This window comes from Myotis daubentonii, chromosome 10 (genome assembly GCF_963259705.1).
Source record: "Myotis daubentonii chromosome 10, mMyoDau2.1, whole genome shotgun sequence".
NCBI classification, from domain to species: Eukaryota; Metazoa; Chordata; class Mammalia; order Chiroptera; family Vespertilionidae; genus Myotis; species Myotis daubentonii.
Window position 1 is genome coordinate 70,538,665 of NC_081849.1, and position 17,436 is coordinate 70,556,100.

Below are 17,436 nucleotides of genomic sequence, written 5' to 3' on the forward strand. Positions count from 1 at the left end.
ATCCACCTGTGCAAGTCATCAGAACGAAGTGTGAAAGCCAGTTAAATGGCATAGGAGGCTTGAGTTTTACAATAATTTCCACTTTAGTTGGTGGGCCAGAAATGTGTTTAGAACAGGACCGACTGTTTACTTTTTAAATAAATGTTGTTCTAGAGTTTAGTGTACCCGAGGCATTTGGGGAAACTAAAAAGAATGAGGAACAGTCATTGCCCTGTGGAGCCCACAGTCAGGTGTGGATGTTACCGTGATCTATTTTCCCATCTGTCTCCCCAAACTCGACCCTGTGAATGGTGTGCCCCTTCCTCTCTGTTCCTGCCCCCATGCCTAGCATGAGGGGAGCTCGTAGTACCTCAGCACTGCTGGCTAACTGAAATCCCTGTGCAGCCACAGTGGGATGCGCCAAGGGGCCATGGAGGCCAGGCTGCCCTGCAAGGCCCCTCTGAGTCACAATCACCAACCCCCCTCCTGCCGTCTGCTCCTTTCCAGGTACCTTCTAACAGTCCCAGTCTGACCCTATAGCGTTGAATCTCAGTCCTGTTACAGTGTTTTAAGTTTATGAAATCAGGAAGCTCTGTGTCACTGGCCTCTCCTCACTAGTGGGGCCCGGTGGTGACTCCACCCCATGGTGCAATGGGCCCATGCTTGTGTGACTGTTGTCTTCAATGGTCCCCTTCCATTTCTGGGTTCTGGCTGAGTTTCCATGCAGCCAGACTGTTGTTTAAGCGAAGCCTTCCATTCACAAGGAACTCAAAAGGATTTAAGTTGGCACATGGAATATAAAGACAATAATTGTCATATTTGAGTGGGTGCCCAGTTAAGTGAAACTTGTATACTGCCATTTAAAAGCTTAGGTTTTCCCACTTTAAAGTGAATTCATTCAAGGAACAAGATGGGAACTTACTTTGAACTATTATCTAAGCATCCTCTTTACATTTTAAATTCTACATCCATTCTGCTTCTCTGTCATAAAGCCTAATCGCTCCAGCGCTCTGCCCAGTAAGCAAAGCATTCAGTGGGATATGAACCATAATAAAGCAGCCAGGGCCGAAGAGAAAAGGCAGGGTTTCGGACAGACCTTCTTGGCCAAGAGCAGCGTGTCCTCCTTGCTGTCCTCCGTTTTGCTGCAGATCCTGTCTGTAAGCCGGGAGACCTGTTCATAGATGAAATCCTTTTCCAGCAACTGCTCCTCCTTCTTGGCCAGCTGTAGTTCCAGCTACGGTCAAAACAATTGCAATAGGAAGGGGGAAACGGTCATACAAGTAAAAAACTCTCTCCCCCCCCCCCCCCCCAGTTAAACAGAGACACATTGTTTTTATAGTTGCTAAGATACCTCTAGAAAGTCTTTAGAGCTGGGCTACGTCATGACTTCCCCTGCCACGCCCCCACTCCTGCAGATAGCTCTGGAAATTCTTCCTCCACATGGCAGAGAATGGCCCTCTCACCTCAATCTACCTTCCGTTGCCCCTCCTCTGATATGCTCCCATCAGCAAGGCACATTAATCCCTTCAAGATGCTAAAAAGTTATTTTTTTTGGTGGGGGGAGTAGGATGGGGGGGCTATGATACAAAGGTGGGCATCTTGAAACCACTCAAATTTTATTTCTTTTGGCAATGTTTAAAGTCAAGCTTAGGTTTTGTTACTAGATTACAATGAAGGTCTACTATATTAGTGGCTAGAATAATGAAGGATAAATCTATCCCCATAACCTGAAACACTAGTACAGATCTATGTGACACTGACCAACAAGGGGCAAATTGATGCTATTTTAAGAAATAATATTTGGGGATCCAAGATGGTGGTGGAGTAGGTGGAAGGTATACTCACTTTCTCCCAGGACCAAATTGGAATTACAAACTAAATTATGGAGTGATCAACCTGAATAACCAACTGAAGACGAGCCGAAGAGAAGTCTCATAACCAAGGATTCCCAGAGGAAGCCACATTGAGGCTGGTAGGAAGGGCAGAGACACAAAAAGGGCTGGCCCCACTTCCATGGGCAGCAGCTGAGATTCTGGAGGCTTATCTCAGCTGTGGGGGTTCCCCTGAGAAGTGTGGGGTCTCAACCCCACACCAGGCTCCCCAGCCCAGAGCACAGAGCCGGGAAGAGGCACTCACATAACATCTGGCTGTGAAAGTCAGCAGGGATTCTGACCACTAGGGAGAGACAGGAGTCTCCTAGAAATCCTCGAACTCCCTTAAAGGGCCAATACACAAAATCTCGTTCATAGCCTCTCACCCTGGGCTCCAATGGAGGGAAGGCGGAGTGGACTAGAGTCGTGTGAAGAGAAACTGGAGTTTGTAGCTCTGGGGAGAGAGGTTAAGGGACAACCCTCAGGGCCCCTGAGCTGAGTCTCCCACACTGTAGAGGCCATCTTTCTTGGGTGGAGCACTCCCCTCCTCATGCCATCAGCCTGGTGGAATGCAACAGCCCCACTCTCTGATCTCCCTCCTGCATTAGCCTAATCCCCAAACCAGATAAAGACACTACAAAGAAAGAAAATTACAGGCCAATATCCCCGATGAACATAGATGCTAAAATCCTCAACAAAATAGTTGTGCAATAGATTCAGCAAGACATTAAAAAGATCATACACCATGATCAAGTGGGATTTATTCTGGGGTTGGTACATTACTGCAAATCTATAAACGTGATACACCACATAAACAAAATGAGGAATTAAAAAACACACACATAGTTATATAATAAATGGAGAAAAAGCATTTGATAAAATCCAGGACCCATTTATGATAAAAACTCTCGGCAAAGTGGAAATAGAGGAAACATACGTCAACGTGACAAAGGCCATATAGGACAAACCTACAGCCAACATTATACTTAATGGGCAAAAAACTACAAACATTCCTCTTAAGATCCAGAAGAAGTTGGGAGATAAATGGTAATGGAAGGGGACTTAACTTGGGATGGTGAACACGCAATGCAACATATAGATGATGTTTTGTAGAATTGTATTCCTGAAACCTATGTAATTTTTTCTTTTACTTTTTTAAAATATGTTTTTTAAATTGATTTTTAGAGAGAGAAGAAGGGAGAGGGATAGAGAGATAGAAGCATTGATGAGAAACATCATCCATCAGCTGCCTCCTGTATGTCCCCTACTGGGGAATGAGCCTGCAACCCCGGGAATGTGCCCTAACTGGAATTGAACTGGTTTCCTCTTTGTTCATGGGTCAATGCTCAACCACTGAGCAACACTAGCCAGGCCATATGTAATTTTATTAGCCAATGTCACCACGATAAATTCAATAAATAAAAAAATAAGAAATAAGAAAGAAAGAATAGTTACCGAATCTAATTTTTTGATCATTTCTTCTGTAGTCATATCTTTCCCTGGAAGGGAGCGGATTCTGTTCTCACCCTCAGGATTTATGAACTGTTTCTCCAGGTCTTTTATTCTGTCTGTACACTGTGAAAACTATTAAAAAAGAAACATTAATTTTAAAACTAACTCTCTTGCTTGTAAATCTTAAAATCACACAGCCAAGGGTTTTTAGCATCTTTGAGTGGGACTGACACAGACAAAAAGTGGAAGACAATTCTTAACACCCAATCAGCTGGAACTTGAGGTTAAGCAATGCTTCTGATCACTTTGGTGCCATGAGCAGGATGTCGGTAATTGACTCTACAAAGAAGGCAATGACTTCTGAGTCATCAAAGAAAAAGCTGATTTTACAGCCAGTCCTTTGTTACTTCCCATTTCATGTTATACTCATGGGAAGTTGTGTGGTTGCAGAGCTCAGACTAGACAGACTTGACATCTTTATTGAAAGTTGTTACAGAGGCAAGCTGGACAACATACAGGGTATGGAACACAATAAACTCCAGTTTGAAACCCTATGCTGGCAATGGCTTAATGGCTTTCCACAGGAGAATGAAGTTCTTCATTACTAGGTCAGTACAATGTACAGTCTATGAGAAACAGACTGAACTATTTAAATACTTTTTGCTAAATACCCAATATAATGTCTTATATATCAACTCTATTTGTTGAATTAATGAGACCTTGGAGGTAGATGAAGAAATATGGCCACTCCCAAGTAGAAGTGGCAGCCACACTGAGCTTTAGTTTTACAGGGAGATGTGGAGCATGGTGAAAACCAAGAGTCAGCATTTTTAGCTTTTCTACTGAAAACCTGCATAATTTCAGGGAAACCATTTATCTTCTCTAAGCCAGTTTCTTCAACTGTCAAATTGGAAGATAAGGCTTAATCTAATGGTGTTGACCTAGTAAATGAGATAATATATTTAAGGAACTTTATGTGTCCACACTTCTTAACTGCCATCAATATGAAATTTTAAAGTATACACCCATATGTAAATAAGCATTTGCTCAGCACAACATTTCCTTCTCTTAATTAGGAAATTAAATAGGAAGCAAAAATATGGTGCTTGCTTATCCAGCGGTGCCTTGATTGATCTTATTTCCCCATGGGCCATTGAGGAAAAATTGTTTTCTTTTTCTATATAAAATGGTGTTCTTGTATCCTACAGTAGTTCATGTGATTTCCAAGATCCCTAAAAAGGACCTCTGATTGCAAACATCCAGGAATATATGACTCATGATTATTCTTGGGTTAAACTGTTGAATGATTAAAAACTATTTCAAACAGCTGAGAAAATGCAAACCTTAAGAGAATTCCAAAAATGGGAGGACGTTGAAAAACAACAACACAGCAGCTTTATCAAATAACAGGCTATGGCAGGGATCCGGCACTGTCAGGCAGGGTACAAAATGGCTTGCCTGAAGCTCAAACTTTCACACACAGTCCTTCAAAGGGCATACGTAGTCAGTGCTGAGTAGACAATTAAATAATTAAGTGACATGTGGAGACTAATGGGAAACTTTCTATTCAACTGTTCTTAAGCTTGTTAGAGCCAACTCTGGTAGAGCAGGTAGCTGATAGAACAGAGATCCACATGTCTCAATTCACCCGCAGTCAGAATGGTAGTCTCCCATCAGGCAGGGCATACTATCACTCAATGCATAATAGTCCCTCTCGGGCAATCTGAATTCATAGTTCACACTGGATAAGTGCTTTCCTATAATGAAATGCCAAGTATATATGTTTTAAGAACAACTCATTTTAGCCATTGAATAGAATTGTTGATTTGCAATGAACAGAGTTAAAATCCTTACATAATGGAGAGTGAATTTTCCTGTTGTGGGCCTTATTGAATTTAGTTCCTTTGTTCTGCTGGGCATCTTGACAGTTTAGTATGGGCAAAGGTGGCCCTGAAACTGTATTTGGGGAAAGAGCTAGAGAGAGCCAAGTGATTCTGTGAAATGGAGTGAGACAAGTACGAAGTGCCTGGGGGACCACCTGGATGGTGAGGCTGTGGAGGGCAGATGGGGGATGAAAGATGGAAAGACAAGCCAGTGAAATGGAGCTAGAGCAGGGTGCTACATGGGGTAATGCAGGCGGGGACCGCTCCCAGGGATAGAGTGGCCCTACGGAGCTCGGAAGGGCATGGCTACCTGATACTTAACTTGAAATTCTTTGCATTTCTGTACCGGGCCCTCTCACACTGTTGCCCCAAATCTTCAAGAAAGTCAGTTCACAGACGAAGGCCCTGCGTGAATGGTCCTTAGTGTAGATGCAGGCTGCAGATGCTGGCCGAGTCTGTGCTGGACGGTGCAGAGGTGGACCAGGCACGGTGTGATGAGGGAGTCTGTGAATCCCCTTGATGTGATTTCATTAAAAAGCAGGACCCCAAACTGTGTTTACACCACAAGCTAGTAAAAACCTGTCACTTGTAAAGGAAAAGACTAGAAGGATCTCTTCCAGATTTTTGATCATTTTAATAGTGGTTACATATCTTGGGGATACGATTTTATTTTCTTCTTTAAAAACTTTGTATTGTTTAAAAACTTGATTAACGTGTCTTCATTTTATAATCAGAAAAAAATCTGAAAGCCACCTGACATTTTGGAAAAATTGTTATAGGCTAAAATTTGTTCCTACACTGAGTCGATGGAAAAAAGTTCAAGCCACAGTTTTCTTTAGTTTAATTTTTTCTTATTTTTTCATAAAAAATTACGATTATTACATGTGAAGAAAGCAGCTTTCTTTCCTCACTTTCTATTGCTACTTCATGTTTAATTTTGTGGGCTTTATTACACTTTTTAAAAGGCCGTGTCAGAGGCCAGGTTATTAAATTACAGGGACACTACAGGGGTTCACAAGGAGTCGAATTAAATGTGATGGCCAATTAATAACGAACAACAATCTCAGCTCCAGAGGGCAAGAGTACTAAAAACCAGAGAGCTAGGTCTTTCCAGCAAGCACCAAAAACATCATTATGCTGGTGGAAGTGAGATTATGTAACTTTGAGCTGTGAGAAAGCTGAGCTAGAGTTGAGATTTGGGAGGAGTGTATTCCCAGAAAGGCAGAAAATGCTTCATGGGGAAAAGACTCTGGAGCGTGGCCCTGCAGCAGTGTTCCACATAACTCCGGGGTTCTCACAGGTGCCAGGAGTAGCATGGTCGGTTTACATGTAAGAACATACAACCCGTGGACCAATAATGGAGGGGGAAAGGCAAATGGTCCCAGGCAGGGTCTCATGAGCTCGTGCCCACCTGAATCTGGAGCACGGCGACGTCGGCGTCCAGGGCCTTCCTGACTGGCACCAGTTTCTGGGTCACATAAATCTGTCTCTGCTTCTCAGCAATCTTCAGTTTCAGGAATCGGATTTTTTCATCCAAGACATGTATTTCAATTTCTGCATTGAGTTTCATCTTCTCTTGGATATTTATTTTTTCATAGAAGATGCACACTTCTTCTTCCCGCTCTATCAGCTGGACGCCACTATGGTCAAATGGAGGGGCAGAGGTTAAGAGGATGTTGAGGCCACAGTTTTACTAGCTACTGTGGTTTCCTCTGGATTTGGGTGTGCAGAGTGCACATCAGCCTTGCGTAATTCTAGAAGACAAACGATAGTTACCAGTGGCTTTCTAGGTAAACTCTACACTTGGAATTTTGGGAGATTGGAAAGGGATGGTTGTTGAGCCTCTTGACTCTGAGCTGACCATGCGGTTGGCTGGCCAGAACCTCTGCAAGTCCCCAAGGTTTCCTGGGGTGGGAAAGAATGTTGTTCCCCATGCACGAACAAAGTGACCCCTCAGTCTGATTTTCTGCAGATCCTTTCCTTGGACCAGGCTTGCCAACCAAGTTCTGGCCAGATGCGCTCGGGCAGAGGGCCAGGGAATGTATTTCTACGGTGATTCTGATCTATGTAACGTGCCAAGCCCATTAGGTCCTTTTAAAGCTGACTATTTCCGATGCAGATTTCCTAATGAACAGGCAAATTCCGTCATTTATAATAATGCCAGGGAAAAGACCCCTCCTTGTGAGGAGAATCTGGGGAAGAAACAGAGTAAGAAATTTCTAATTCCAGCCCCACGGATCTGACCAGGGCCTGGGAGTACACTGCCTAAATGCCTTGGTTTGTGCCAGGAGTCAAGTAAGAAGGTTCCCCCACCCCCCAGAGAACACACCAGCCAACCCTTTGAAAAATGATATTCTTCACCACCCTCAAGTTCTTCCCACACACTGCATATCCATTTCCCCAGAGCTTATCTTTAATTGCTTCTCTCTCACTGTTCTCCTCAAAACATGTGTGTATGTAGTTGTATTTGACTAATCTTAGCTCTACATTTCGTCTCATTTGACAATTTTTGGTTCTTCTCGTGATCTCAGTCCTCTTTAAAACAGAAAGCAGGAGCAATGTTTGACCACCCTTTTGTACTCTCAGGGTCTACCACTTACACAGAGCACAACCAAGGGTTGATGAAAAACATTCTGATACCAGATGCACTTACTATAAGCTCTACAGTCTCACATGCCAGATTTCTCAAAGCACAAGAAACTTGGGAAAACTGCTAAAGTATAATTGAGTAATGATATCATTGTGGCCTGGAAGAAGCGATGCTACTCCTAAAGTTCTTACTTACGAACTGGGAGAAAGGCTGAATAAATATCATACTATGAACAGGCCTGTCACAAAAGTGGATACATGATCCAAAGACTTATTTATGTCCATTGTCTGTAATAATTTGATGGTATCAGAGGCATCCTGAAAGGTAATCTGGGAAAGGACTTTTATCTTCAAGTAAGCAGCTCCCCAAACTCAACTGTCACTTATTTCTCTTATAAGAACTTTCTCCCTCTCTTCCTTCCTTCCTTCCTTCCTCCCTTCCTTCCGTCTTTAAAATTTTATTTATGAAAGAGAGAGAGAGAAAGAGAGAGAGAGAGAGAGAGAGAGAGAGAGAGAGAGAGAGAGAGAGACAGACGAGGGGCACAACAATTTTGTTGTTCCACTTATTTATGCATTCATTGGTTGATTCTTGTATGTGCCCTGACCAGGATTGAATCTGCAACCTTGGCGTCAGAAGATGTTCTAACCAACTTAGCTACCCATCCAGGGTCAGAGTTTCTTATTTTCAGGCAAAACATGAAGCTACTCCTCCCCTCCAAAACTAATAAAACCTTAATATCAAATGTCCCTCACTACCCACTGTCACGTGTAGATAGAAAAAGGGGAAACATTTCTAAATAGGATCTCTGGGTGCTTTGTTCTCACATAGGTTCCTGATTTTTACCTTTCATTTCGAGACTGAACAGCTCGTTCGTATTTTTTGCGAAGCTTCACCATCTCCTCTTCAATCATTGTGATCATATGGGCGAGTCTGTCAATGTTATTTAAATGGACTTCCTTCTTCGCTTTCATTTCTTGAAGTTTTACTACAATTTTGCATACATCGTTTTGCATGCTTTCTCTGATGGTAACATTGTTGGCATGTTTCAGCATGGAATTTTGTAGTTTTCTTTAAAAATAATGGGAAATAGATAAGATTATAATTTTTAGTTTCTTTAAAAACAATGAAAACTTCAAAACACAAACTGTATAAAAATAGCTCTTGATTTAATACATCCCTTGCAATGACAATAGTAATAATGATATTCATCAAACGATACTTTCCAGGAATTTCTGCATGCTTTTCATTTCTCAGATTCCCCCTCCATCTGGATTAGGACATCTTTCTTTTGTGCCACAAGACTCTCCTATACCCTCCTCCCACTTTATCAAAGCAAGAGACTACAGCGATTCATTTACTGCTCTGCTGTCCCCAGAAGACTGTGCTCTTTAAGGGCAGAGAGGGTTATAGCTGATAATGTCCAATGGACCTCAGGTGGTCTCTGACTCCATAAAGCAGCGGTTCTCAACCTGTAGGTCGCGACCCCTTTGGGGGTCGAACGACCCTTTCACAGGGGTCACCTAAGACCATCGGAAAACACATATATAATTACATATTGTTTTTGTGATTAATCACTGTTTTAATTATGTTCAATTTGTAACAATGAAAATACATCCTGCATATCAGATATTTACATTACGATTCATAACAGTAGCAAAATTACAGTTATGAAGTAGCAACGAAAATAATTTTATGGTTGGAGGTCACCACAACATGAGGAACTGTATTAAAGGGTCGCGACATTAGGAAGGTTGAGAATCACTGCCATAAAGCATCACAATAAATGCTGGATGAATGCATGGCTTCTATAAATGATACATGATCTTTATGTAGGATTAGAACCTGATTAGGAAATTAGATTTTCCTTTTCATGCAAATCCCTTACCCACTCCACCCCCACCCCATCCACTATCCACACACAAGGGCCCATTTTGTAATATCTTCATAAAAGCAAACTGGAAAATAATGGTCACCAGAAAAATTTCAGGTTATATAGACTCAGTAGATCAGGGACTAAACGTAAGTGAGATAGTCAAACAGATCTTGGTACATGGTAAGTGATACAGTTTAGAAAACACCATTTGGCAGACATTTTTTAGCATTTTTACATGGCTTAACTCATTTAATAATAAAAAGTCCTATGAAATAAGGACATTTTTAAAAAATGGTTAAAAAAAAAAGTGAGCCCAGAGAGGTAAGGTATTTTGCCCAAGGTCACACAGCTAGTAAGTATCAGGGCTGCGATTTGAATCTAGGACAGTGGTTCTCAACCTTGGCTGCACATTAGAATCACCTGGGAATCTTTTTGAAATCCTGATTTCTGGGCCTCATCCTCCGGAAATTCTGTTTCTTTGTTATGGGGTGAGGCCACAACATTAGTAACAAAGAAACAGAATTTCCTGTGGAGGATGAGGCCCAGAAATCAGGATTTTAAAAAGATTCCCAGGTGATTCTAATGTGCACAGAAGGTTGAGAACCACTGCCCTAGAAAGCCACCTCTCTTAACCACAATACTGCCTCTTACAAGCACATTACGCTTCAAATCTACAACCAGGGAATGCGGGTTCATAAACATTTGATTGCCTTCTAACTTTAAATGCAAATGATCAAATTGGTGCTTTTTTTCCTAATTGGATAAATGAAAGTAAGCATAGTAAGCATAGTTATATACTACAGTTTTTCGTTCACTTAAAAAATAGATGGCTCGCAAGCAGTAGAAGCATGAGGAATCACATTCAGGTGCTTTGATTATCATCTGTAAAGCAAGGTGTTTGCGTAAGGACTTTTCTAGCTTCGTAAAATACGATCATTTTCTATTTCATTATCTCCAGAGTATTTTAGAGGTCAATAAATCAGAAGACTTTGAAAGGATAATAGTTATTATAACACTTACCTTTCTTGAGAAACTGCACTATTTCTTAAAATTTCCAGTTCATTTAGTGACATTTTATGCCTTTCTTTTATTTCAGTCACTTGCTGGTGAGCTTTGTGAAGTAAGTTAATAAATTTGTTTCTTTCATTTCGAATAGTGTCATATAATTGAGCAAACTCTTTGAGTCTGTGAAAATACCAGGGTTTTTGAAACTTGTGAAGTTAGGATGTTCCCCCTCCCCCCTCCTAACTAGATAATCATCAGTAATTCTTTACCTCCGTTGAATTTCACTCGTTTTCTTCTTGTGTATCCTGATTTCAATATCCTTTGCTTTGATCTCCTTCAAAATGTTGACATATCTTTGCTGAAATAGAAAAATTATGTGTGAAATAGTAATAAGAATAAAGCCCACCACCAACAACGTATGAATACTCCCAGCCTCAACCCATCTCATTCCTATCCATTATGAAAAATCCTTTGTGCAGATTCAGTGAGATCTGAAAATTGCCTAATCAGCTGAACTAAATCACACTAGCTAAGACAAAGGGTTAATCAAGGAAGCGAAAGAATAAGAGAGGAGGAAAAGGAAGAGGCTATATAGGATGAGTTTGAGGAAAAGTTTGGGGAATGTTTGAGGGAGCCGAAAAGTGGGCTAGGTGAGTGGGGAATTTGTGGAATGTAGATGAGGGAAGGGGATTTGTAGTAAGCTTTGATAAATGTTACTGATTGAATCCTCTGTGGTATTTGGTCAGAGACAAGCCATGATTTTAAAGCACGATTCCACTTGTACATTGAGTGTGTTGTCCTACACAATAAAGCACCATAAGGAGATGTTACAAATTACGCATAAATATTTTAAGTCAGCACTTAAAGTTCTCAAACCCTAAAAATATACCAAGTTTAATAGACTAGTTACGTTCTTCAAATATAAAGAGACTGGATCCTTCATCTAGAGCAGTGGTTCTCAACCTTCTGGCCCTTTAAATACAGTTCCTCATGTTGTGACCCAACTATAAAATTATTTTCGTTGCTACTTCATAACTGTACTGTTGCTACTGTTATGAATCATAATGTAAATATCTGATATGCAGGATGGTCTTAGGCAACCCCTGTGAAAGGGTCGTTCGACCCCCAAAGGGGTCGCGACCCAGAGGTTGAGAACCGCTGATCTAGAGTAAGAAACACATCTAAAGATGAAGTATTTGCTGATAGAACCTGAGGAATTAGTTCCTGTTGGTTTTCATTTGAGGACTGTGAAAGCAAAACCCATTTGGCATGAGTGGTTAAAAAGAAATTAGACATCAGAGCCAAGATTGACATGTAGCAATGTTATGTTGTTCTCAGTGAGAATAGGATTCAGGAAGAGACTAATATTATTTAAGTAACTCTATGTGTGAAGAATTATACAAATATAAAAATTTAGTATCATCAACTCCATCTTGGGGATAATAGCAACATCATTTTTCTCCTTCACCCTTTGTCTTTTGGGGAGGATATAGATGACACAAAATAAAATGCTGAAATTGACTGTTGTCTTATGAAAGCTATAGTTTATTAAGGCTAATGTTTAATAGACCAATTCCCAATTCTAAGAATACTTAAAGAAAACATTATCTTTCCTTTCTTGATTTCCCTATTTCAAGAGAAAGAACTGTGTGCTTTTATAAGAATGAGCTCATTTAATAATGAAGTTTGGTTTGATACATAGCCTATGTATAAATTTTTTAAATATCTTTTTATTGCTTTCATAGAGGAAATGAGAGAGAGAGAAAGAAAGAGAGAGAGAGAGAGAGAGAGAGAGAGAGAGAGAGAGAGAGAGAGAGAAACATTAATGATGAGAGAGAATCATTGATCTGCTGCCTCCCACACACCCTCCACCAGGGATAGAGCACGAAACCAAGGCATGTGCCCTGATCAGGAATTGAACCGTGACCTCCTGGTTCACAGGTTGACGCTCAACCACTGAGCCACACCGGTTGGGCTCAATTTTTGAGATTAATTTAAAAATTATCTAATTCGTAAAACAGGTCACTGTCCCTTGCAACAACTATCCCCTTGGTCTCTCCTTTCCTTGTTTTGCTTTTGCTCGTCCTCCCCTCGGCCACCCTGTTCTCTCAAGCTGCTTTCTTTCCTTCATTCCCGCCCCTCCCCACCCCTTCCGGTGCCTTTCTTTTCTTTATTCTATGAAATCCAGCTAGCCTATGAACTCTACTGGGCCAGCCGTGCTGAACTTCTTGTAGTTTCTCAAATGTTCTAAGGTGGAAGAAATAAACAGATAAAGGGGAATCTGAAGAGTTTGCTGTGGATTGTGTGGTGATCTTTTCCTCAGTCTTCTTTGGAAAAACTTTATTTAACCTCATTGTACACTATGCTTTGATGTGAGTTCTTTCTTGGGAATAAGAAGAAAGGCTACTCTGTGCAAATACTTGCTCAGAATTAGAACAAAGGTTGCACTTAGAAATGGCCAACATCTGGGCCACATGGTAAATTCAGGTTTTCCAGTTTAGTGATATGTCATATCATATTCATTTTTTAACAGGGAACCTCTGGACATAATCCTCAAGTGGAATAAGTGGTTCTAATATTAGAGTTTAGCCGGCATGACAGGAGGGTTGTTTTTGCCATTGGTTTTATTGTTGTTTTGGTTTTGGGGATGTGGCACTGGGTCATCTCTGGTACTTTGCTGGGAGCCCAGGAATGTCACCAAGTGGCACTGGGTGAAGCAGTAATTAAGGGTTTAAATGATGATGGCTTGATGAACTTGGGAGGGAGAATGGTCTAATGCTACCGCTCTTGAGTCATTCCCAGGCAAATCACAGTTGACTGTGAGATGTGTGTGGCCTGTGCGGCTGTCCACCGTGTCCACCACATTATTCTTACTGACTTGTCATCTGTTCAAATCCTCTGCTCCTCTGGTTGATTTAGCTCTTTCTTTCTATAGATTGTTGACTCCTGCTAATTGGATCCTGGGACTATTACTTTGGGAAGCTGTATCATCACTGGAATTTGGAGACTTTAAAAATTACAGCTTTCTAATGAACACTGTGTTCAAACGAGGCTAACCTGAACTCTTGTAGTGATTTATGGATGGTTGCAAAAATGCAGTTACCTGAACTTTCCGGAAATCCTTGGATTTTTGCTCTTTCTCTTCAATTTTGACTTGAGTCATACGGATAAGGCTGAATACCAGCTCTTGAATGTTTTCTTGATCCTTTAAAAGCTTGTTTTCTTCTGCAAGTTGCTGTTCTACTAACTTAGACTCAGCTTCTGATAGGATTTTCTTTTGAAAAACACAAGATATTATGATTTATTTCTTTGAAAGAACACATTAAGGCCATTATCTTAGACTATTTTTAAACTCCTACGTGGAATTTCTTTTATTAAAACATAAAACAAAGTAATTCTACTGCCTTAGCTCCAAGTATTTTTGATCTTTAAAAGAATGAGAAAAATACGATAACATATTTAATAGGGCAGAACTTTTTCTTATTCAAACTGTATTTTAAAGTAAATTTAAGAAAAAGAAGAGACATAAAAGCATGTTTAAAAATACTTTGGCAGTGGCTTGAATAAATAAAATTTGAAAAATTTAAATTAAACATTGGTGAAATAAAGCATTTATTTTTGTTTTTAATATAATCAATAGCTTCTATTTTAAAATATCATGAATTTGTGTAATTTTTGCTGCTTCAAGTACATCCTCCCTTCCCACTCCCTCAATGTAGGGTTGGAGTGGACACAGGTTAGGTAGGATCATACTCTCTTTACTGACTCTGTTATTGATGAGGTTTCGTGGAGCACTGTTAAAAACCCAACTTCATATTAACCATTCTTAGATAGAAGCTTAAATGAGAGATGAAATGAACCTGTTGGACCAAATTCCTTTTAGCTACTTCAACTTCTTTGTGGAGTTCTCTCCTCCTCTCAGCAGTAGAATCATCTTTAGGGATAGCTTCAATCTGGAAGTCAAAATTTAAAACAGACATTTATACAAGAAAGAAATATTTAAGGTCATGTAGTGAACCGATCACTTACCTTTTGAAAATGGTGGGGAAATGATGATTCTGAATCATATAGGAACACTTATTTTGCTGAATATTCTTTATGAAGTCATTGAATATTCTCATTGAAGTCATTGAGATTAATTTAAAAATTATCTAATTTGTAAAACAGGTCACTGTCCCTTAAACTAAAATATAAAGACCTGAAAAAAATCTATAATTCCCTAGCTGCAAATATACTATTTCTCACTTGATTGGAAATAAAATGTCTTAATAATAATAGCTGCTAACATTTATAAGGCATTAACTATGTGTCAGGGAAAATTCTAAATGCTTGTATGTATGGTCTTATTTAAGCCTCACAATAACTCCATGAGGTAGGTAATATCTCCAGTCATACAGATGAGGAGAATGAGGAACGAAGACATTTAGGCAACTTGCCTCAATGGTATAGGTTCAAACCCAGGCAGTTAGACTAAGAACCCATGATTGTAATATTGGAGTACGTTACTGCCTCTCTAACTCACCACTCAGCACTTCAGAAACATGTATATTCTAATGATATTATACTTATAAAGTGTGAATTTGAATCCTATAGATTAAAGAAAAATGGAACTATTTATTAATAACAGTGAGAGTAGTTGGCTACTTTTATGTGATGGTTTGATGAGCAGCTGGAAACTTCTTACACAAAAGAAAATCCTCTTAACCTTTCTTATTTATTCCAGAAATTCCCCCATTACCTTTCTATTGTATTAGCTTGTGCTTGTGTTCCCTGTTAAAGTACTTTGAGGAGAAGGCAACATCTCATTCCATCAGTCTTTGCTGCCTTATTAGGAATGAACTTGCCAGATTCTTTATGATGGAGAACAGAGAAGAGAGGAATAAGACACATGGCAGCTGCTGGGAAATGCCCACCAAGGATACAGGAAGGGCCATCATGGTGGGCTGACAGCATTCTTGACTTAGGGCAGGTTTAGGCTTGGACCTTTATACTGAAAGCACATGACTCCAATCTAATGTGGTTTATCTTCTACTGTGAAAGCACATCATTCTAGGCACCAAGGTAGGATATTGGCTAAAACTTGTCCCAAGAAGGGAAGATCATACTGTTTAGTGATTTAAAGGTCATTTAACAGGATCTTTCTGAGGTTCATGCTACTCTTTAAATGAGCTCAAGGGTGTCTTTAGAGGCCCCGACATCCATGAACTTGTACATCTTCAGTAGCACCTTCTCTACCCTCAGATGCCCAAGGATGTCCTGCCCTCCAGGGCCTCTCCTATCACGGACAGCTAGCTGTTGAGAGGCACACACTGGACTTAGGGAGATAAGACATAGTCCTGTGAAGTCCATATAACAATAGACAGAATGTATAGTTTTGGCAGCTAATGGCTATAGCAGGTTCAAAGGGACAGCCCGGCATGGACTTGAATAATCAGGGGGGATTTCATGCAGAGGTTAAGAAATCAGCACGGAAGAATTTGGTTTCTCCTGCTGGAAAGTGGAGTGAATTCTTCTGGGATGGAGGAAGCCCAGCAGGCATCCTGGTGCCCGCCTGATTCTCTGCCACAGGTGCCCAAGAGTGGGCTGCTCCAAATGCTTTGCTCCCGGGTGTGGGCAAATCTGTACATACACGATACCTGGAACCAGGGATGCTTAGAAGGTTTCTGTCGACAGTATGATGAGAGCACACTCACCAGCTACTCTATGCCAACTAAAGGCTGTCGACTAATTCTCCTAATTTTGGGTTTCAGACATTTAGTTATTTCCAATGTTTGAATGACAAATAATACTGCAGTAAAATGTATTCATTTTTGAACCTGGGCTAGCTGCTTCCTGGACACCTTTCTCAAGTCTCCATAAACACAATCCCCCCAGTGTCAGGCAGGAATTAAGTGTTCGTGCTTTGTGGAAGAGGTAACAAGGTAAGCCATTGGCAGCAGAGCCTGCTGGACGGGGCTCCTGGGAGAGTCAGTTGCCACACGCCTTTTGCTCTCTGCCCTTCCCCACTTCAGGATGACCTTATGCCTGAAGGTGAAATGGCCATCTTGTGATCTTGGAGAAAACATGTGCATGTTAAGGATGACACACGAAGAAGCTAAGAGGATCCTGGACTATGAAATTACCTGCTGTGCCTACCTCTGATTATCCAATATGTTTATTGTGTGAATAAAACAACCCTCCATGTAGGTAAGCCACTGTAATTGAGTTTCTATTACTCCTTGCAGCCAATTTGCAAACCTAATTGATTCTAGTTATGTTTCCAACTATGTTATCATTCTGGCGTGATGAGATATGTACCATTACATCTGAGCTCCAAATTGCATGTATCAGCAGGTTTGGTAAGCTTATTTATTTCAGTTCTTTGTTTTCATGGAGTAGCATTTCATACTTAGAAAAAAAGTGTTTATTATAACCACTAAAAAATATGTAAAGTAAGAAATTAAACATCTCTGCTTCCCACCTCTACTTAAAATGCTATTCCCCAGGAGTCACTGTCCATAGTTTGGAGTCTGTTCTTCCAGACATTTTCAATGCACGAACAGATATCAATAACTTTTATAACTGTGAAGAAACTAGACATTATTCTGTTGCTGTAAACATCCCAGTTACTTGATGTCAGTGAACATCAGTTTCTTTAAGGCTTTGATATTTTTCTGAAATATTTCAAATGTTCATGTGGTTTGTGGCTTGAATTTTTGGGACAGTCTCTACGATCAAAGGCCATGGGAGAATCAAACAGCTGTCTCTAGGGGAAAACAAATTCTGAAAAATAGCCAGAGCCCT

General features: G+C 40.4%; 1 protein-coding gene across 1 annotated transcript in view; it reads right to left on the reverse strand.

The window, feature by feature from the left end:
• The window catches only part of CCDC146 (coiled-coil domain containing 146), a 114,314-nt gene that overhangs the window by 6,026 nt on the left and 90,852 nt on the right, over positions 1-17,436 (reverse strand). The window contains exons 10-17 of the mRNA XM_059712752.1: positions 14,514-14,606; positions 13,757-13,927; positions 10,923-11,011; positions 10,669-10,833; positions 8,619-8,843; positions 6,597-6,825; positions 3,306-3,434; positions 1,076-1,213 (exon numbers count right to left, since the gene is read on the reverse strand). Coding sequence (XP_059568735.1) covers positions 1,076-1,213; positions 3,306-3,434; positions 6,597-6,825; positions 8,619-8,843; positions 10,669-10,833; positions 10,923-11,011; positions 13,757-13,927; positions 14,514-14,606 — 1,239 coding nt within the window. The remainder of the gene's footprint in view (positions 1-1,075; positions 1,214-3,305; positions 3,435-6,596; positions 6,826-8,618; positions 8,844-10,668; positions 10,834-10,922; positions 11,012-13,756; positions 13,928-14,513; positions 14,607-17,436) is intronic.